Here is a 23,068-nt window from a genome sequence, read left to right on the forward strand (position 1 = left end):
GTGCGCAACTGTCCGCTGCACGTGTGTCGCACTTTTAATTAGTTAGGGGACTGGAACACTGTCCGTAGAACACCCACACGCATGCGTAGACCCGACCCCGTGCATTTGGTGTCCTACAGACAGCCGTCCCATTCGCCAACGTGTCCTCGACGTCGTCATGTGACCGCAGCCGCGCTAAGCGTAACGAACACTGTCCGGGCCCCCAGACACCTAAAGTGTTTTTTTTTTTTCTAAGCAACCCATGGTATTTTCCTAGGAAAGGTCACCCTTGCACATGTCCTGCACTATGTCCCTTGCGATCTGCATACTTTTTTGATTTTTTTAGCCCTTTCTTAGTGTTCAAAGTGTCCTGGGACAGCGCGGCTGTCCATGAAGTGTGCCCCAGCACCCCTATAAAAAGCCACAACCCTTATTTTGTTTTTGGGCTTTCAGGACAGAGACTGCTCCTTGTTGCATTGGATTGCTCTTGCTCTTTGAAACAGCTGTCCTGATGGCATCCATGGCTGCTGCTGGTGCTATTGCTGTCTCAGCACCACCCCCACCACCTCTCCAAGGGCCTGCATAGGGGAACAGGCGTGAGGATACAGAGGAGAGTGATGAAGAGGATGAGGTAGTGGAAGTTCCTACTACTAGTTCTCACTGTGAATCTTGGCTGTGGAGGTTATTTACCACTGTTGATGGAGTACCAAAAGCACGTGCACACAAGGTGATCTGCAGTCAGTGCAAGATGATGCTGAGTCGTGGGAAACCAGGTTTGTACAGCTATGGTACTACATCAATAAAGCAACACCTAAAATCGTTCCACGGTGGGGCTATTCGTAAGGTTGTACCTTGCGATAAACCTAGTAGGTTGAGTTCCTCTGCAGCATCCTACGTTTTCGCTCCTGCCACCACAAGAGACACTCCTGCGGGCACTGCAGGGTTGTGCCTCCCTCCAGCTGCCTCGCAGGCCATACATGATGCTGTTGATCCTTACCTTTCGAGGGTCACAGTATTGTGCATGTACTGCGACACAGTACTCTGCAGGGGGGAGAACCTTCGAAGTGCTTTCGAGACTGTGGTCAAGGAGCATCAGAAGAACTGCCTATGGCAGCCATGCACCCAAGACTCTGGGCCCTGGCCACAACCACCGCAGCATAACACACCCATACAAACAAACACCTACCAAATGACCACAACCCAAAAACATAATACATCCACCGCAAAACAATGCAATTAACATTCTAAAAAATAATTACAACCAACGTACAAACTCTTCAGTACATACTCTTCACCCAATGCTCTTCTAACGAGTCAAAACCAACATCATACTAAAGTAAAATAGCCAATAGTGCTCCCAGTGTTTAGTATGTCCACGAAAACCGCGAACACATCACAGCCTTCTCCCACCTAAACAAATAAAGCATTTGACCCATCTCTTACTCCCCCTCCCTCTCCAAGCACTCATACACACCAACACACTCCCCAAAATTGGATTTATGCTCACATCCAGTGCATGTCCGCGCATCCAATATGGCGGGCACATCTAAACAATTTGACGCACCTCACGCCTCATTCCAGCCAATCAGAGAACACGTCGTGTGTCCGCAGACATGACGCAAGCCGATTATCCAATCGGTGTCCTGTCCGCTGAGCGAACAGGGAAGTGTGTCTGTGTAGCGGACATAGATATCACTAATTTTTTTACACCTACTTTTTCATCATTTCAAAAAAAAACTACTGGACAGATTTACTCCAAATTTACAAATGCACGCTTTCGGAACCAAGCCGCCGCTCCTGCTGCAAATTTGGTGAACATTCGTCCAGGGTTTTGAGCTGTAGGCGCAACAGAATTTTTTCTCCATTTAGTCTATGGGAAAAAAAGAAAGTTTGGGACACCCCCTAGAACTTTGCCCCCTTGACCAAACCTCACCAAACTTTGCAGAAAAATTCAGAATGGGCCATATACTTTTATTGCGAAGTTTGGTGAGGAGTTGTCCAGGGGGAGGGAGGTTATAAGCCACCCAAAAAGTGCTCTTCCTATGGGTTTAGCAACTTAACCATAACTACATGGCCGCTACCGCAGGCCATGTAATATATATATATATATATACGCTAAGATGCATTAAAGCCATTTGAGTATGCAGGTGATGATGTACAGAAGAAGTACATGAACTGTTCATGTAACATGTTCATGGCTGGGGTGACATGGTCTGAACATTTCAGGGTAAATATGCGATTGGCAGTGAAGTTCTGAGTTTTTTTTATATGAACATGGTTTTGCTGGGAGGCTACTATAAATCCAATGTAAAACTGAAGGCTGATGGCTGCAACGTTATGAATTAATTTTAACCACTACCAATTGGTCTAGTGAATGCCCTAGACCATCGATTTTCAGTCTGCAATGCCACTACAGATGGGGAAAGAACATAGCAAATCAGACCTCCGGAACTCCTATATCACATCTGTTCTGCACGAGATGAAATACAACCTGAGACATGTTTAGCCCTCATTGGCCATAATCAATGAGGTGTATCTTGAAACTATAGACCCCACATCCTGGAACCCACATCTTATCACAAATGCAAAACTGAAGGTTGATGACTGGGAGGTTATGAATGAATCTTATCCACTGGAAATTGCTTTGGCATCCCTCAAGATGATTGTTTTACTATAAATCTCATTGCAGTAGTCTGGTCGGGGAAACCCTATGGCTGGAATTGGGAGATTGCCTTCTATGTTTGGAGGTGGCAAAATGCAGGTTTCGTCACTGCGTTGACCTATAGTTGGAATAAAAGGTGTGTCAAAGAATACACAAACATTACAAATTTGTTTGTTTGGATTAGGGATGTGGGGCCCAATTCTGGCAGCTATTCCAAAGGAAGTGTTTCAGTGCGACCAGCACAAAAAGCAAGATTTGTTTTTGATGGGTTTTAGCAAACGTGGTTGTGCTTTTCCTTTCTTCAATGAAAGTGAACAGCTGGCTGATAAAAAGCTCAGACAAGGCAGAAAGTATGCTTTATATTGCATTTATTAAGGTTTACAGGCAACAACCCCGAGCATAGCCTCTTCTCTCATCCAAGCCTCTTCAACGGATTTGACCAGAACCTTGTGTCATTTTCTTACATACACATTCCAATCCTCACACTCCATGTTCCATCTCCCTTTGTCAGTTACATCACAACACATCTCCTCTCCTTCTGTCCACACTCCTTTTCTTTACCTTCGCAATTCTATTCTTATTCCAAACTTGTCCTCCTCTCACTTTCACTGCACCTTTTTATCACTTTCCACCAAAATTGGTTCGGAATACAGTGAGTCACCTTTTCTTTTCACACCACTTTTCTTTACCCTTGCCCAATCTCCACACTGAACATCCAATTCTTTTTTTGCCTTTCTTCGCATTCTCTTTCACAACCCACTTTGCTTTCCTTAATTTTTCCTCTCAACTCATCCACCACACAGTCTGATTCTCTTGCCCTTCCTAACCATGATGGTACTACTTTTGAATTAGCCTTCCGACCTGTCATCAGCTCAAACGGAATTATTTCTGTCTCTGCATGCAGAGACATGCGCAAGGCATATAACCATTCCTGTACTATCACTCTCCTATCTTTGCCACCTGCACCTGCCATTTTAATAGCCTCCATTATGCATCTTTTAGTTATGCCCACCATCCTATTTCATTCTGTATGATGCAATGATTTTTGCTTTATTCCACATCCTTTTCAATACTCCTGGAAGTAACCTCTGACAAATTGTATACCATTGTCGGTGAGGATGCTACTCGGCAAATACTTCTGCAAAAACTCAACTATCCTCTCACCATATTATATTCAAGCCACCTGGATAGGAAATCAATGAGTACAACTATGTTCTTTCCTTGACCACGTCCCATCTCAACTGGGCCTAATATGTCCATGGCCAAGTCATCCCACACCTTTCTAGGCACATCTGTCTCTACAAATGGTTGGGAATCTTGCAACTTCTCCCTTCCCTGCTTTTCTACATTTTATACAACTGTCCAGTCTGCTTTCCACTTCACGGTCGAAGTCGGGCCACCAATATTCTCCTCATAAGACAGCTTTGGTGCGAGTGACGCCCATATGTCCCTCATGCACCAGACCAATAATCTTCTCACGAATATCCAAAGTTACAACACGCTCCCAACCATATAGTAAACCTTCCACTACATACCACTCATCTCGTACCTCCCAAAAGGATCTTTCTCTCTGATTCAACAAACCTTTAGGTGACCTCCTCGTCTCGACATAATTTTTAACATTCTTTAAGGCTTCATCTTTATCCATAGCTTCCAGCCATTCTCCCTTAGTCACAGTGCCATCATAGTTCACATATATAATTTCTGATGTCTTCTTTTTCACCTTCCTCTTAGTCTTGACCTCCCAAACGTGACAAATGATCTGCTTAAATGTTATCATGCAATGGTATTACCCTCATATTAAACTTATGATATTGCAGTCTTGTTACCCAGAGCGCCACTCTTTTGGACACTTTACTGAAACCTTTTGACTCAAGTATACATTTAAGGGACTTATGGTCAGTTCGAATCACAAACTCCATACCCCACAGGCTTCCTTTTCTAAAACAATCATTTTTTCAGGTCCCTTTTAACACTCGAGAAGGATGAACAGTAATCTCATCCTTTCCATAATCTCTGATTTGGGACAGTACCGCCCCCACACCACCATCAATGGCGTCCACAGTAACAACACTTCTTGTCCTTGTATTAAAACATTTTAATGCCTTTGCCAAGTCAATGTCCTCCTTGATCCTACAAAATTCCTTTTGCACGCACTGTTCCATATACATTTTACTTTTTTCTTTAATAACTTCCTAATTTCTGTCATCTTATCTGCGAAAGTTTTAACAGATTTCTGGTAGAATTCAATCATACCAAGAAAGGATCTGAGTTCCCCTTTTGTTGCCGGTTTTTGCAACTTTCTAAATAGCATTGACCATTGGGCTTTAAGCCGGAATATGATATTTCATGCCCCAAATACTCGACTTTCTTCCTTTTGAATACACATTTCTCTTTTCTCAATTACACTCAGTTTTTACGAGAATTGCAAATACTTGTTCTAGAATTAGATCATGTTCCTTCTCATTCTCACCACACAGTAGAACGTCATTGTGAAATCAGACTACTTCTTTCATCCCTCTGAACAACCGTCCATTACTTTTTGAAACATCGAGGATGAAGATATCAAGCCGAATGGCATCCTCCTAAATTGAAAAACTCCATGTGTTATGAATGCTGTTAATATTCTGCTCTCCTTTTCTAACTCAGTTTGATGATCGGGAGAAACAATATCTAATTCAGAAAATACCCTGCCCTTTCCTATCATGGAAAACATTTGGTAGTGAGTGTCTATCTGCTATAACAAACATAAATCAACGCATAGCCTCAACTCACCAATGTATTTCTTCACCACCGCTAGAGGTGAAATCCACTGTATCCCCCGCCCCCACTGCCGTCCATACCACCCTGCAACACCGCTATTTCGCTGTGTCTCAGACGCCCAAACAACCGTTTCATCTCCACTCAACACGTCCACCGATTTCCCCCAAGCAAAATCCTCCACTGTCATCACATGTACACTGAAATCGGATTCTACAGACACCCGGCCTGCAACTTGCATTCCTTTCATTGTGGCCTCACATTCGACCACTGTCAATGGCACTATGAAGGTTTATGTCTCTAACCCCACAGGGGCTAACTGTACGATGAATGTTTTTGGACCCATTGATGCTAACTGTAATACATATACGGTCTCCCCTGCTTCCACTAATGCCATCTGCAAATCGTATGCTGCTGCCCTAAGCTCCTCTGATACCAGTGTAGTACGTATGCCAATGGCATAGACACCTCAGCTGCAATCTGTATTGTGCTGCCCTACCAATACTTGCAATTTGTATGCATTAGCCCCATTTCCCACTGATGCTTCTTGTAATTTATATGATGTTGCCTTAGGTTCCTCAGAGACCAAATGTAATTTGCATGCTACTGCCTCATGTCACATCGATACTAGCTGTAACGTGCATGCTGTTGCCCCAGATTCCACCAATAGCACTTATAATTTGTATGCATTAGCCTCATGTCCCACTGATGCCAGTTATAATTTGTATGATTCTGTCCTAGGCTCCTCTGATACCAAATGTAATTCGCATGTTACTGCCCCAGGCTCTATTGATCCCATCGGGAACTCTTATCCCACAGCCCCTAATGATGGGAATACGTGCTCCACAAAGCCCATCACCTCAGTTCTGACCAAAGCCACCAGTACCCTGAACCCGCTAAAGCTTACGTACATGCACAACACTAATGACAACCACACCCCTACATGTAGCACTAATCTCGATACAACTACTCTCATAGGAGCTCTCATTAACGCTAGATTTCTTCTGACGCACGCCTTAGATTTCACAGACCTCATCACCACCAATAACCTAGATTTCATAGCCATCACGGAAATGTGGCTTCATGCAGCCACTGGACCAGCCCTATTTCTAGCATCCCTGACAACTACACCATCTACAGGTCTGACGGTCAGGCCTCCAAAGGAGGCAGAACAGCTTTCATTGCTAAGAACCAACTATCCATAAGAGAAATCCCTAACCAAATGTTCCAGGCAGGCGAACTGCTCTCAATCAAAATGTCCCTATCTACCACTGTTACCATAACCCTCCCCACATCTACAGACCCCCAGGGCACTTGCTCTTTTTTGAGGAAGATGTAGCCCAACTTATTTCTCATAACACCAAACCAGCTTCCAGAATCCTACTCCTAGGAGACTTAAACCTGGCCCTCAACGACCCTACTGATGGCAATGCACTTGCCCTTGCCAACACTATCGAAGCTCTAGGCTTCACCCACCGGATCACCAACCCTACACACAACAAAGGACACAGCTAGACTGGCTGACTATGCCAACTGCAATACCAACATCCTCTCTAACATGCCCTGCCCTTGGTCTGACCATAATGTCAACTTTCTCTATATCAAAAAACACCTTAACAGCTGCAGCCACTCATTTGGCACCAGCGGCCCTATCAAGATATACTTGCATCATTACAGCTGATTAACTACTCCTGCTGCTGCAACCGATTAATGACTACACACAATCCAAGAATGACCCTACCTCAATGGTAGAGTTATACAACCAAACAGTTCTTTCTGCTGTCGACAAGGTAGCACCACTAAATATGCAAAATACCCAAGCCTCTAGCCCACCTGAACTCGTGTTAAACCCCAAACCTTAAAACACTGCGCTGCACCAAAAGAGCAGCCGAGACCAATTGGAAAAAATCCTCCACAAAATGCAAACAAGCCATACTCCTAACCAAAAGTGCAACATATAATGAGAGAATCGCCAAAGCCAACTCAGGCAGTAGGGAGCTCTTCGCCATACTGCGAGAACTTGATTCACCAGTTCCACCCCCAGACAGATTTCTAAAAGATGATACCTGGTGTTCATACATCCAAAAGGCACTCCTTGATAAAATCACCGAACTACAAATGAAAATTGAAACCAAAAATAAAATCTAATGCCCTGCCAAACTATACAAGGTAGTGCAACTACACCACCTAAATCTACCACCCTATTTGATTTAGGACCCTGTCACTACCTCAGAAGTTAGCCAAATCATCAAAAGTCTGAAGCCTTCTAGATGCCAAGGGGACATCTGCCCTGCATCACTCGTCAAAGATTGCGCTGTGGAACTTGCTCCTTTCATCACATCCTTGATCAATAACTCATTCTCAACGGGCAATGTACCTGCTAATCTAAAAGATGCCTGGGTCCTACCACTATTAAAGAAACCTACTCTAGATCCAACACCCTTACTAATTACCACCCCATCACGACAGTACCTTTCCTCCTCAGAATTTTGGATAGAGCAGCCTACCTGCAAATCCAAAACCATCTAGAATCAAGCCATCTATTAGGTCTGCATCAATCGGGTTTCTGCCCAGGTCATAGGACGGAAACAGCTCTGCCAGATTTAAAAATACAGATGGATGAGATTAAAGATGACGGCAAACTAGCCCTCCTCCTCTTACTAGACCCCTCAGCAGCTTTTGATTTGGTAAACCATAAAATTCTCTGCAAACACCTCACTGTGGCGGCATACTTCCCAACCAAAGCCATGACGTGGATAGAATCCTTCTAAACTAATCGAACTATGAGGGTCGTCTCCTCCTTGCTTCAGCCCCCAGCCACCTGTGGAGTTCCCCAAGATTCTCTTCACCAAGCCTCTCTTTGATCTCCTGGATGATCTGGGTTTCACCTACACTAAATTTGCAGATGACACCCAAATCCTCATCCCCCTTACAGGCATTTGACATCCACTCCAAGGCGCTGAATAAAATATACCTTACCCTCCAGGCTTGGATGGCAAAGCATGGCCTTTGCTTAAATGATGTGAAAACTGAGCTACTCCTTATAGGGCCTCAAAACCGACAAAACAAACTCTGTGGATCCTTTAAATCATTCACCATTGAAGGGATCATTATCAATGTCTCCAGCTCTGGGTTTGTACCTGGATCCAGCTCTAACCCTAACCAGACAGGTTAATGCCACTGCATCTGCAGCAGCTAACACGTCCAAACTTATATGCTTGCAGACCTTTCCTGTCCACAGACAGTTGCATCACGCTTGCTAGAGCTCCTATACTATCCAGTATTGACTATTGCAATGCCCTCTATGCAGGCTCAAATAATTGCAATTTCAAAAAACTTCAGGTAATCCAAAATAATGCACTAAGAGCAGCTCTCAACATCTCTAAACAAATTGTATCTCTGCTACCAGAAGGAACGCCCATATTCAAAACCCTCTCTGTGACCCACAAATGCCTGGCCAACACTGCCCCTAAATATTTAGCCACCAAATTCAACAAAACGCAATCCAGTAAATGCATTTGATCAGCCTACTCGCACCTACTCACCATCCCTAAATGCAAACGTCAGAAAGCAGGAGTGTGTAGCTTGCCGGTGGTAGCAGCCAAACAGTGGAACACCCTCACTCTTCCACTAAGATCACATGACTCGTTCTGGTCCTTCCATAAAGACCTCAATGCCTGGCTCTTTACAAAAGATCTAAAAAAAAGTAGCAACATTCTCCTTGGCTTACTCTGAAGTAGTACCTTCTCATGAATGAATAACCTTATGCATTGATTAAGCTCTTTGACCAAAATCTATGTATGGACACATGCCTCTCAATGCATGTAGATATGTATGTATGTATGTATGTATGTATGTATGTATGTATTCAATTTCTTTCTGCAAACAATCGCCCAGATGCCCCTGGGTTAGGAGCGCTCTACAAATCACTAAATAAATAAATAAATGATGCCTTGGTTTTGTAGTATCTCGAGTTCCATTCTTACTCCTTCTCTCAAAACTTATGGTTTTGATCGTAACTTCGCAGCCACAGGTACACTTCCCTTTTTCAAAATTTTCAAAATTTAATTTTTCCTACAGCTTTTTCAAATATTCTCTTGAATTTCTCCCACACAGCCATATCACCAATCTGCAACACTTGTTCTGACATATTGGGATCGAGTCTGATCCGAAACATCTTTTGGTCATGCCACCCTAATAAAGTTGCACCCTTCTTTGTCACATATACTTTCCCAGGAGCACTTCTACCTTCAAAGCTAAATTCAGCATCAAACTATCCTAACCGTTCTATTTTGTTGATATTATATTGTGCAGGATTCACATCTGCCTTGTGTAAATTCCAGATACCTCCTCCTACTACTGGCTCAAATACATCCATGGGCAGCAGTGATATTTTTACCCCTGAGTCAGCCATCATTGATGCTTCTCTCCCATTCACACATATTACAGCATATGGATTCTCATACTCTTCTTCTTCAACACTTTTCACTACATTACTACTGTAATATTTTCTGTAGCTACATACTAAACTTTCTTTTGTGAACATTTTAAGTTTTTACAACAACGTGCAAAGTGTCCTCTTCCATTACATTTGGCACACAGTTTTGCGACCGGGGCATAGGAGAGAAGCAGCAAAATGTGACCCACTCCCATAACAAAAATATAGTCGTTCATCTCCCTTTTGGTACTTGACCTTACCCCCTCTGTTTTCTACACCACTTTTGTGATTCGGCTTCTTTGACCTTTTTCTTCTGTTTACTTTTGGACACCTATAGATCTTCAACCTTGCTATGTTTATTTTCCTCTTCAAACAACTTTGCCACACACGCCAGCGAGTGTTCTACTCGATTTGCAATATCTAAAACTTCATCTAGTGTTGGCTCATCTTTCAACCAGTGCTCTTCCACGATTGTATTGCTGTTGCAGTGTATCATAAATTGGTCTCTAATGTACTCATCAAATTTCTCTCCAAATTTGCAGGACAGTGTCAAATGCTGCAGTGCGTTAACATTTATTCCCACACTTTCTCCATGTTCCTGTACTCGCACCCCAACATTGTAGCGTTCTAGAATGATGTTAGTCTTAGGATTGGAGTGTCTATCTAACTTCAGTAAAGCCACTTCGAATTCATTTGATGGGTCCCCATCTCCTGTTCCACTTAATGGTGATAATTTGTCAAAGATGCGTTTCCCTTTGTATCCCAGAAAGTGCATTACTAGAGAAACCGCTCCATCGTTGGAGACAGAATTTCCACATGCAAGCTTTATTTAGTGTAAAAAAGCCCTTCTTCCATTGGTTCAATTTTATTTTCACCGGACTTGGTGATGCCATAAAGGTGACTGGTCCGGGTACACCTGGCATGGCCATCCTGCTGTATAATAATGAGTACTAGTACCCAGAACAAATCCACTCTCCTAAATGCAGTTAATATGAGGGTACAATCCCCTTGCACAGTTAGAAATACACTCTTTTATTGGTGGATTACTTAATGTACACTATTGGCTTTGATTGCCCATAGTGCAAACTGCATATACATTTGAAGGCTGGAACTTTGATGATAAATACTGTGCATAAACAGTAAGCGCCTCCAGGATTCAGTACAATCCGCCATTTGACACTCTCCTGGAACGCGATCTGCATTGCCGGTGTCCCGGCAGCTCTGCACAGTGTGCATTGTCACAGCAACAGCTGACAATAAATATGTCTGCTGCACACTGTAGGATGTCGCTGGGTCCCTTACTTTACACAAATGAGCGCTCGCACTGCTGCAATAGGCTGTGTCGTGTGATGCAGTCGGCAGTTTCTGTGCTGGCTTCTTTAAGCTTGAAGGCTCAGCGGCCTTCACGCGTGGGAGTCCCACTTCGTTGGGACCTTGAGGAACCTTTGGGTTACCCCTGGAAACAGGAGGTGCTTGGAAATACTGGCACACACGCTTCCCGCCTTTTGACACGGCACTGCTCTGGATCGGAATGCAAGCTCCACTTCGGTCCGCTTTTGGTACTGGAGCTGCTCTTCGCCTTTGCTCGGTCACTGCTTTTCGCTTCTGCTTGCTGCCAGGCACAACACACAGATTATGGCAGGCGTGCCAGGCTGGCTTCTCCACAGAACAAGGATTTCCCCCAAACAGGTAGCAGCAATGAAAGGTAGGTGGCACGGAGAAGGAGCCTCCTCATGCTGGGGCTTGTATCTTCTTTCAGCTCGTCACCATTGATATAAAGCTCAGACAAGGTAGGAAGTATGATTATATTGCGTTTATTGAAGTTTACAGGTAACAATCACCAGCACAGCCTCTTCTCTCATTCAAGGCTCTTCAACTGACTTGACCAGAAGCTTGAGTCATGTTTTTCCCACATTCCATTCCTCACACTCCATGTTCCATCTCCCTTTGTAAGTCATATCACAAGACTGGCATACTGTGAGTTGCCATCATGCTCTTCTCCCTTCAGACACAGTTGTGTATTGTCTGCATACACATGGAAGCCCATTAGCAGGTATAAATAAAATCAAGAGTAGTTCAGCAGAGAGTTCCTCTTCTGAATCTACGAGTCTTAGATCTGCAAGACGAGTCTTGGGTATAAGTTACAGACTTTCTCCTTCATGTATATGTTGTTTGATTCTTTGAGCTAACTTTTAGTGGGTACTCTGAGGGCAGATATATTAAAATTTAGGCGTTGGGGGAAAATCCCACCACATCCCTTTGAATGGAGGTGGGGGTGATCTACTAGTTACGCTTTTTGCTCACTGGTCGGACAACAGTGTTATGTGAACAAAATGTGTGCTTGGCTGAAACATCCCATCATATCGCACATAGTGAAAAAGCTTAATGTGCTATCATGTATGCATCTGTCCATTCGGATACTGGGTGACACTTATTTTTATTTCCTCCTAATTGGAAGTCAGTAATGACGAACAGAGTTGTTTTGCAGTAGTTACAAAGACTACATATAACAACTAGTTGCTAAGAACAGTGTGGCATTATAGTAGGATGGGACATAAACCAAATGAGCCTTGAAATGTTTGACTGCAATTAAGATGTATGTGCAATATGCATGTGTCCATGTTACATTTTTAATGTTCAAGACCGCTGTGCTTAACAGAAAATTAGCACTGTAAATATGACTTGCTTCAGAGAGTAAGTTTAGGTTAAGCTTTTACCTTTGTTTTGCACTCAATATTGTTCTTTGTGCACTATTCATCTTTTAAAGTCGTTCTTCCATGGTACATTGTTTTAATATTGTTTTGACTTAGTATCATTTAAAAACACTTACTGTTCTATAAAGTTCATATTTTCTGTGATTTTTTAAAAAAATTTTATTTATTTTTTTTAACTCCAGTTCATGGAAAAAACAGATAAGGAGTACTACACTCTGGATGACATGTTTGTTTCCAAAACTGCAAGGAAGGAAAGCTCAGATAAAACAGAAGAGCACGAAAGGGAACAGGCAATCTCGGAACATCGGAAACTAGCTGCACGAATGGACAAGTGCCCATATTGCTTTGACAATCCTGAACTTCCTAAACATCTAATTGTTGCCATTGGTAAAAAGGTAGGGTCATGTTCCAGCATCCTGTGTTTTAGTGTGCATACAGGTTGAACCTTCTGTTTTGAGAATAGATTGGTATTGGTAGTAAGCGTGTATGTATAACTTTAAGAAATCGGGTGGTATCACAATAGTTCTGTGGCAAACCTGAGAATGTGTTCATCAACTATAACTCCACGGTAATTTAAAACTTTTATGGTACGGTTTCTTCTGACTTCTCATATTAGAATGAACAAACTACATATATGTGTCTCTCATTTGCCTTTCCCCCCTCTTTGTCTACCTTCCCACAATAAGTCACACATGCCCAAGAGATTAGTCACACGTCTATAAACTCAACTGGCAGGGCTACGAACACTTGTGTACTACAGAGAAGGTTGGAGATTGTGTTTGGAGTTAGTGGTTTTGGGAAACGCAGAAGACCTAGCCTACTACCGGTGTACCTCAAACATCCCTTACCCGGCAAAACTCCTAAAAACCATGTTTAGAAAGAAGCCCTGTAACATGCAGAGAGCAACTAGACCAGGGACAAGTCAGTTTCAGACCTAATAGAGGAACTGAAGCAGTACTACTATCTGGGACCACCTCAAAACTAATACTGATTCCAGCATCCCCTCAGCACTAATGCTACTAGTTGTTTCAACAGCCTTCGACACATTCTACCACGAAACCCTCATCTAAAGACTCCAAGAAATCTATCACACACACACACATGCACACACCCACCCCAACCTGTGGGGGGGTTACACAATCTCACCCCTCTCCCAATTATGCTTCGACAGTGAGTTGCTTCATTTCTGGTATGACCACTGAGATTGGACTGAGGGAGTTTTGAAACATAAAATAATAGGTATGCATACTTGTTCACACCTTTCACATAAACAAATAGTGCATACCTTTTAATGCCTGTATTTTAGCCATTGATCCAGGGGAAGGAGAATAGGCATCCAACCCACGAGCAGCCTTATTTTAAAGGTATGGGTCAGGCACATTTTGTGATGTGAACCCTTCGGGTTATCAGGCCATTGATTTTAGTAGTCGTACAAAGGCTCATTTGTAGAGATATGCTTTGTAAGCAGCATAAAATACAATATTCTATGCTCTGGAAGGCGCCTATGAAAGAGAAGGCTCTTCTAGACCACATATTAGTTGTATTACATGTTTCAAAGGTGTCATTTGTTTGTTGTAGATATATGCAGAAGGACATGTGAAAAGGAGATGTAACATCCCTAGCGTACAAGTTGTAGAGTAGGCTTTTTTCCAAAAGAGAGAGGGCCATTTAGCAGGATGGGGCAATAAAAGGGGATACTTTATGGAGGAAAAAGACTGAGCCCAAGAGACCGGATGGATGGATGGATGGATGGATGGATGGGTGGATGGATGGATGGACGGACGGACGGACGGACGGAGCAGAGACTGCGCCCCTGGTAAGGATACATCCAAAGACTAAAATGTGATGTAAGCATGCCCACTGATTTGGACCTTCTTTATAAATAAGTAAGGTGGGAGTTAAGGTTTGATAATTGGTGGAGTTGCTCTTTCTTCTGACACGTGGGATAGTTTCAAGCACAGCTATGTTGGATGTGCACTCCTAATTCCGGAGTGTTAATATACTACCCTTGAGTGAGTATACCCCATGAAAGAGAATTAGGTCATTCATATAAAGGTGCATTTCAATAAGCATAAAACAAGTTAGCATGGTACTGGAAGAACAGTCACACGTTGACCTGAAATTATTTAATTGGCATGGGCTCCAGCTTTTAGCAGCGTTAAAATATCAGATCATGGATCATATCCTATTTAACAAAAAGCTCCCTTTCATTATTATTATTATTATTATTATTATTATTATTATTATTAACTGCATTTTCTTAACTGCATTTTCCTGTGTCATAAAAAACAGCACTGTGTTTTGTTCAGACACAGTGACATGCCTATCTCCATGTCATGTTGTTTGTGCTTTTTTTTTCTTTTTAATTATGTATTTTCTTGACCCTCTATAGTTTTCACCATTTTCCTGTTTGTTTTGTATGGTTGCTTTGAAGTGTCCCATGTCGAATATGCGTTGTTGAAGTCTGCACTGACGTACATCCCTCGTCCCAGTTCTTACTTATTAGAGGTGGTACTATGACGAGGGAGAGCGGAAGTAATAGTAATGAATATTACCTGTGCGTAATCTGAACATTACCTCTGCATCCCTCTTCCACTGCTTACTTAGGAGGTGACACACCTCTTATACGTGCAAGTACTGTGATGAGGAAGAGCAGGACTTGGGGTAAATAAAATTCACCAGTATGTAATCGGAGCAATATTCATAAATGTAAAGACATATATATATATATATATATATATATATATGTTATGACATTTATAACACGCCTGTAACAAGTGTTTTTATCAAATCAGAGCATACCTTTCTTCCTCTAGCAGAATGTAGGCTTCCAAGTCGTATTGCCATAGTTGTACCTGGGTAAAAAACAAATGTAGATTTTAATCTATGCATTTTCCTGGCTAAAGGTTTTCGGCGTGAAGGAAGCTGATTGTTTTTATGTGACTTGAATATTCTACTTTCCTCTAAAATTTTTTAAGCATTCTTTGCAGCTGCAAAAGCTGTGTTTAAAGGCGGTGTGTTCTGAAGTTTAATGTAAAGAATACAATTCCAACTGCTAAATTATAAGATCCTTTTATTTAATTGCACAATCGTTCATCACCAACTAATGTTGTCTGTTACCAAATTACATTTTTGCACACAAAGTTCCAACCAATTCTATGTTTAGGATTTTGTTTACACCCGTAATATGTAACTTTGTAAAAACTGTTTTATTTACTGCCATCCTATGTAAGAGCAGCGCTCAGATGCCTCCGGGTTAGCTGCGCTATACAAATTGCTAAATAAATGAATATTTGGCCATATTTGAACACTCAGATGTTCTTTTTAAGGTAACATTCACAAAAACATGCCATAAAATGTAAGTTTGTTTGCAGGCCTTAATTTCAACAAATTACGATTTTACTTCTCTTACTCAACGCTTCAAATGCAAATAAAATCAGTTTAATCCCACAACTCTTGATAAGGAAGTTTGAATGGTAGATTTTTGTTTTTGTAGAATAAATACGTAGTGCACAAACCTTCTGTTTACTATGATTTTCAAACAATACAAGGAAAAGCAGCAGATTACTTAATCGATAACCGATTTAAATCTTGTATTAAGATGTCATATGGGAGCTCCATTGGAGCCGCTTTATTTGTGTCGTTTGAGGATGCTCACTATGAAAACTGCCTTTCTAGTAGTGATCACATTTGCCCGTAGGGTAAGTGTGCTACAGGCCTTACCTTCCAAACAACCTTTTACAACATTTTCGAAGGATAAAGTAATTTAAAGAGTTGGGTCATCTTTACTTCCCAAAAGTTGTGTCGGAGTTTCATTTAGCACAACATATTGTATTGCCATCTTTTTACCCTCCTCATCCATCAAAAGAGGACAAGAGACTACTTCGTCTAGGCCCGAATAGGGGCACTAAGCTACTACATTACAAGAACTACAAGTATTTGCCAAGATGATCAGCTTTTCATCGGTTATGCTGGTCGAAGTTTAGGCATGGCAGCCACCAAACAAACCCATCTCTAGGTGGATTGTAATGTGCATAACAGAGTGATACTCGTTAACAGGCAAAGATTTGCCCGTAAGTTTGAGGTCCCATTCCGCTAGAGGGGGTGGCAGCTTTTCAACTCTGGAAAGAGGTGTGCCGGTGCGAGACATTTGTAGAGCGGCAACCTGGTTGTCCCTTCATATTTTCAGTACATTTTACTGTGTAGATTCATTTTTAGGAGAGGAAGCCAAATTTGGCAAGGCCGTCCTCCATAATATTAACAAATAAGAAAGGCCTTGGCACCCAACTCCTAACTGAAACTGCTTTGGGAGTCAATCAAAGATGAGGAATAAGTGGGAGGATGAAATCCATTCGAAGAACAAGTTACTTACCTGTGTTAAGGTTCTTTGGACTTGATGATCCTCCCACGTATTCCTTCTCGCCCACCCATGCATCCCCTCTTGCATGCCTAGAATTTCTGTGTCTTACACCTTCCTTTCTCAAAAAGTCAAGTGTGTCTACTCCTATGACACAGCATGCAAGTTAAAGGAGGGAAAAAACAAAGAACTGAGGTAACAGTGGTCAGCACGCATTCTTTAGAATACTAGCGTCAATGTCACAAGGCACTCTACGGAGGCCTTTGAGGACCAAAACTCAACGATGGTCAAGCCTATAAAAAAGAATGTCCGAAGCAAGCTGAATATCAAAGATGAGGAATACGTGGGAGGAACATCCAGTCGAAGGAGCATTACCACAGGAAAATTATCTTGTTCTTCTCATCTGTAACAGTGTTGTACTAATTTTACAACCTACCTACCAACCTAGCTGTTTGCATATGAGTTCTCGAACTCTGCAACCCCATTTTTGATGCTGTACCCAATGCATACAACAGATGGATAGCTGGAGAGAGAGAATGGTAGATGAGCATAATCTGCATCACATAATGCCTCACATGATCACTTAATGGTCATTTGTCTTTTCATCAACGTACTGGAGTCCCAAATAACCACGATATACATTTTTTAAATTTACATATCAATCCCACAATGCAGTCTCACTTGAATAAACATATTATTCCAGCACATATTCCAATTCCAGATTTCTCTCTATTTGCACATAAACGTTTTTATTTGGTTGAGGATGACAATTCACATCCCTGTACTTAAATCAATCTACAATGTCCCAAACATGGACTTCAAACCATTTGAGCGTTTCAACACAGAGTCCAGCCCAGCCCAGCCCAGCCCAGCCTGGGCTCAATTACACAAAATCCCCTTTGTCCAATCTCAAAAGACTGCTCAGTTTAAATCACAATTTAAAGTAATACTTAAAGAAGTATTTGAAAACCTACTCTCTATTTTCCCAACTAGAGCTAAAGCTTAGACAAATACAGTAATCAATATGTCAACATATCTTCATCACATGTAATGCAAGCTTATTTTATGCAGTAGGACCTGGAGCGTATAAAGTGCTGGACGGGATTACCATCACCAATAATTACGGGCCAAAATAACCGGACAGACTCAAAGAATATGGCAAAGTACTACTTTATAATCAGTTCAATAAAGCAGGAAAATCTGGCAAGCATAACAAGTTGCAGCATACTCTCTCTCAAAATACATTTCCATTATACAAAGGCTTTTATACATCAATATGCATCATCTATGACATCGTACTACGTGGCAAATAGTAAAAACCTATCGGTTGGAGGAATTGGCTGAGGGAACAAATATACTTCTAGTTTATTTTGGTGTTAATGACATAATTGGCTGCCCTTTATCTGATGGGCGCGCCTGGAACAACCTCGAACTACGTAAAATACAGATAATAGTAGAATAATAGCAGTGGATTGGCTTCTGCAACAATGTATAGTCCATCATTGCATAGGACATCCTGATTGGTTGGCATCCTCTTCCAACCTTGGACTTTCGGCTTGTTAGTAGCACGTAAGCAGAATGAAATCCGCGTGTGTGGAACAATGTCGGACAACTGCCCACTTCACTAATTAGCCTTACCATCTCACATCAGTTAGGCCCTAAACCCCAAGTCCTCTTCTTTGTAGTTTACCTTGCTGAATGTTCTCTTCTCCAGAACTTTTAAGGGAGTGAGGGTACATTGCTATCTTCATCTGAAGCGTTACCTTGTGTTCTAGTCTTGCACCACGTGTGACGAGACCATGATTTCTCCATTCTTTCCTTTCATTTAGTGCTATTTGATTCAATTATACAATGTGCTATTACTCTCTTCCGCCTCAGGAGACTTGGTTCCTCTGTCTTGCATATGCTTTCTTCACTTTTAATTGTCCAATACTTGTCCCTCACAGATGTTTACTCCTTTGCTTAATCTAAGAGAAATATGCCTTACGTGCGTGGCTTAGCCTCTTTGGCTTCCTTTCTGCTTTGTAGTTGCTTCTCACTGGGGTTTTTAGCTCACTATTAAACAAAACCGACGTCCATCTTCTCAACATGGCTGGTTTATCTGTATCATATTTTCTACTTGTAGCAAGCTTCTATATTTCTCATCTACTTTGCGTTTTTGCATATATACATCTACTGCATCTCTTCTTACTTAACTTCTTAGTATATATGATTTTATTTAGTGCTATTTTATTCAATTATACCATCATATGCTTTCTTCACTTTTAATTGCCCAATACTTGTCCCTCGCAGATGTTTACTCCTTTTGTTAATCTTAGAGAAATATGTCTTACGAACATGGCTTATCCTCTAGCCTCCGTTGCTTCTAACTGTGGCATCCTTGATCCTTAGCCAAACAAGTATTCTTTATTCTTGCATGAATCTGTATTCCAATGCCTGTCAGCTCTTCTGTCTCGCTCTCTCTCCTTGGGGTTTTTAGCTTACTATTACACAAAATCGACACCCATTTCCCAACATGGCTGCTTTACCTGCTTCATATTTCCTGCATGTAGCTAGCTTCTATATTTCTCATCTACCTTGCATTTCTATGTGTATAGATATACTGCATCTCTTCTTACTTATCTTCTTGGTATATAGGATTTCTTCGCTTTTGCATGTATATTCTCTTTGTTACTTCAGTTAGATCTTCATTCTTTTAAGTATTCGTATATTTTGTTTCAGTGCGTCCAGGCCATGTGGCATCATTCTCCAGTTTCCAGTTGGTTGACAGAATACCCAAACTTCCCACATAATTCTGATTTGTTCCTGGTGGTGCAAAAGGACTTCCTTTCAGGTGCTCCGGAGTGGTGCTTTCAGTTTGTGTGTGCTAATCAGTAGAATTCACATTAATCATTATCTTCATCCCAATAGCTTTTTTCACTATCTTCTTGCACTGTCCTATGATTATTCTTACAAGACAGAATCCTAGCAATACCAACACTAATATTTCTCCCAGTAGTTTGAAGGCATTTGCCATCCAGGTTGGCACCCATGAAAACAGGGACGAAAACCAGTCTTCATCTTCGGTCTCATCTGCTTCTTACACCATTTTCGTATGTAGGGTCGACGGCATAGTTATTGCTTCTGTTGGGGTTCAATTTAATCTGTCGTGGGCAGGTATGTTCGCACAGCAGGAAGGCCTGACTTGGCACAAACTGCCCCTTCCATTGCTGTAATCAGGTCTAAAACATACTTGTTCGGGAGGGTCATGAATCTGATATCTCTCAATTCTTCTCCAATCGCATTCAATCCTTTTATCGTTGTGTTCATTGTCTGTGGAAGTTCCCACCTAGTGATTTGTAACCACTTGGCGTTCAATGCAATTTGAATTCATTTGAATTCCTGGCATGAACATAGATGTGAATATTACTACTGTTTTACTGACAATTTGTGCTCATCTGTAATGTTATCATATGCTGCTGATTTTGCTGAAAAAATAGGTTTCTTCTGTCGAAAGCGATTGAGCCATCTCTTCTTCATCTGGTGTACATCCATTTTCGGAAATTCAATGATATGAAGATCAGTTTGAGGAATCACCAATGAAGGAACATGTATGATCACTATGGACACACGCCTCCCCAATTCTTAGGTAGCTGCATATAAGCTTTGGATCCACAGGCCCAATAGTGGTCCATTAGCACAGCAGTTCCTCCATTAATTCCTGGGGCATAGATTGTTTGCTTGCATCCTTTATTTTCTCCCCTGTTATTGAAACACAGTGTCACATTCTTCATTGGTAGTATGGACATGGGTCCTCCTTCAGTTGCAATCCATGTTAATAATTTCGAATACTTGACCCATGCCTTTAGACATTCATCATTCACGACTTGCACTGGTGTTGTCTTCAGTAAGTGTGCACTGCATACTAGTATTTCATCTTCCCATCCTGTATTAGTGGCAACTTGTCCATATACCAACAGCTGTGGTCACTGCCAGCATCCTGGCATTTTTGATGTTTCATATATATATATATATATATATATCTATATATATATATAGATAGATAGATACACGATCCAGTCTCTTCTGACAGTCTTTATCTGTTCTCCAGTCATACCATTGAACAAATATATTTATTTATGTAGAAATTTGTATAGCGCTCCAAGCCCGAGGGCATCTAGGTGCTTATCGTGACAGACAAACACACAGAGCAAGTTGCAGCGGTTATATAGTTGCGAGTTGCCACAGTTACAATGTTGCCAGCAATACAATACAATATAGGGTGGTTACATCATTGCAAGTAGCATAAGTAACATTGCTGCCAGTAATACAGAGTAGCAAAGGTTACAATGCCGCCAGCAATAAATACAATACAGGGTGATTATGACAGGTCATGTTATACTACTTGGTCATTATACTATGTGAGGTATAGGTTAATTACAATGAGGCAGGTAGAATAGACACAATGCAGTGCAGAACAATGACAAGGTATATACATTGGTGCAAGGTACATTGAGAATATGAGGGGTGAGCAGGGAGTTATTTTGCAAGCTCCTGGGTGAATAGCCATGTTTTGACTTTGTTGGACACCTTCATGATATTGCTGTCTATGTTAAATGAATTGAAGAGTTAGGCAATTTGTTGAGGTGGTGTTGGGTACCTATAAGGAGGAGTTCCTTCTTGTCATTGAGGCAAAGCTCATGTAAAGCCATCCAAGCTTGGATTGTTTGATAGATTCTGTTCAGTGACTCAGAGTCTGTGTCATGGGAGCCAGTGATAGGTATGAGGCCCTGGGTGTCATCTGCATAATTAGTGTAGGTGACACCCAGTTCGTCAAGTTGTTCAAATACGGGCTTCATGAATATGTTGTATAGGGTGGGGGAGATGCAGGAGCCTCGGGGTACTCTGCAAGTAACTGGGGCCGGTGCTGCCACTGAGAGCGGAGAGAAAACTCTTATGTTTCTATCTGTGAGGAAGGATTTAATCCAGAGAATTGCTTTTGGTGAGAAGTGTGCTGCACTTTGTGGTTACAAAGTATATTCTGATTGACTAGGTCGAATGCTGCAGAGGGGTCTAAAAGGAGAAGCAGCGCTAAGTTGCTATTGTCTTTTAGCTCATCCATTTGTATTTTGAGGTCAAGTAGAGCTGTTTCAGTCCCCTGTCTTGGGCGGAAGCTATATTGACAGATGCAGAGGAGATTGTTGGCTTCCAGGTAGTCCTGAATCTGGAGGTAAGCTGCTCTGTCCAGAACTTTTAAAAGAAAGGGTAATGTAGTTATTGGTCTGTAATTGGTTGGTATATTAGGGTCTACAGTAGTTTTTTTTTCATAATGGGAGGAACCAGGCTTCTTTGAGATTGGAAGGGACAGAACCACTTCCAAAGGATGTATTGATTAAGCTAGTGATGAATCTGGTCGGTTCAGGTGTGCATTCTTTAAGAATTCAAATGGTCTGTTAGGTTTGTGTTTGATGGGGCTGGGAGTCGGTTGAGCCAGTTTGAGGCTGTTTTTTTTTGTTTCGATTTTAGTTTGCAGGAGGGTGATTTTGTCTGAGGCTTTTTGAATGCTGGTTCACCAACTTTCATCTTTGATGGAGCTTACTTGAGGTGTAACTGGGCACTCAAGTTCTCTCGGGATGGAGAAGTTTTCTTTGGATTCTGATTTAGCGTTTGAGGTTATCTCATTGTACGTAGGACATTTAGTATGAAGGACTTCCAGTTAGATTCAGCTGCTCTTTTCAAGTTACGAAGGGCACTCAAGTTTGGTGTGTACCAAGTGTTGAGGTGGGCAAGAGGTTTGTCTTTACGTAGAGTGAGGGGGCGCTACCTTGTCAATATCTGTTAGGAAGGTTTTTATTGTAAAGGTCAACTAAGTCAGAGGGGTCATTGGTTTGCAAGTCGTGGAGTGCTGTGATGGGGTGGAGCAAGGGGAGGATGTTGTTGCCTGTAATATTTCGTGAGTTTCTGGAGAATGTGACGGGAGCCTGTGAATAGGTTCAACTCCTACATTCTTGTCTGTTAAAGGTGATTATGTGATGGTCTGACCACGGGCAGTGGGAGTTAGAAGCAGAGGTCGAAGTGGGCAGGAGTGGTCGGGAGCGGTGCTCCGATACTTTTTATTTTTAAGTTTCACTGTTTCTATACTTATATTTTAAAAAGAAACCGTTCTGGAATAGTTTCGT

General features: G+C 41.8%; 1 protein-coding gene across 1 annotated transcript in view; it reads left to right on the forward strand.

Moving 5' to 3' along the window:
• The window catches only part of CWF19L2 (CWF19 like cell cycle control factor 2), a 2,067,169-nt gene that overhangs the window by 1,488,771 nt on the left and 555,330 nt on the right, over nucleotides 1-23,068 (forward strand). Inside the window, exon 13 of the mRNA XM_069640682.1 lies at nucleotides 12,736-12,948. Within this exon, the coding sequence (XP_069496783.1) occupies nucleotides 12,736-12,948 (213 nt within the window). The remainder of the gene's footprint in view (nucleotides 1-12,735; nucleotides 12,949-23,068) is intronic.

Source organism: Ambystoma mexicanum, chromosome 7q, assembly GCF_040938575.1.
Source record: "Ambystoma mexicanum isolate Mex_15411 chromosome 7q, UKY_AmexF1_1, whole genome shotgun sequence".
In the NCBI taxonomy this organism is placed as follows: Eukaryota; Metazoa; Chordata; class Amphibia; order Caudata; family Ambystomatidae; genus Ambystoma; species Ambystoma mexicanum.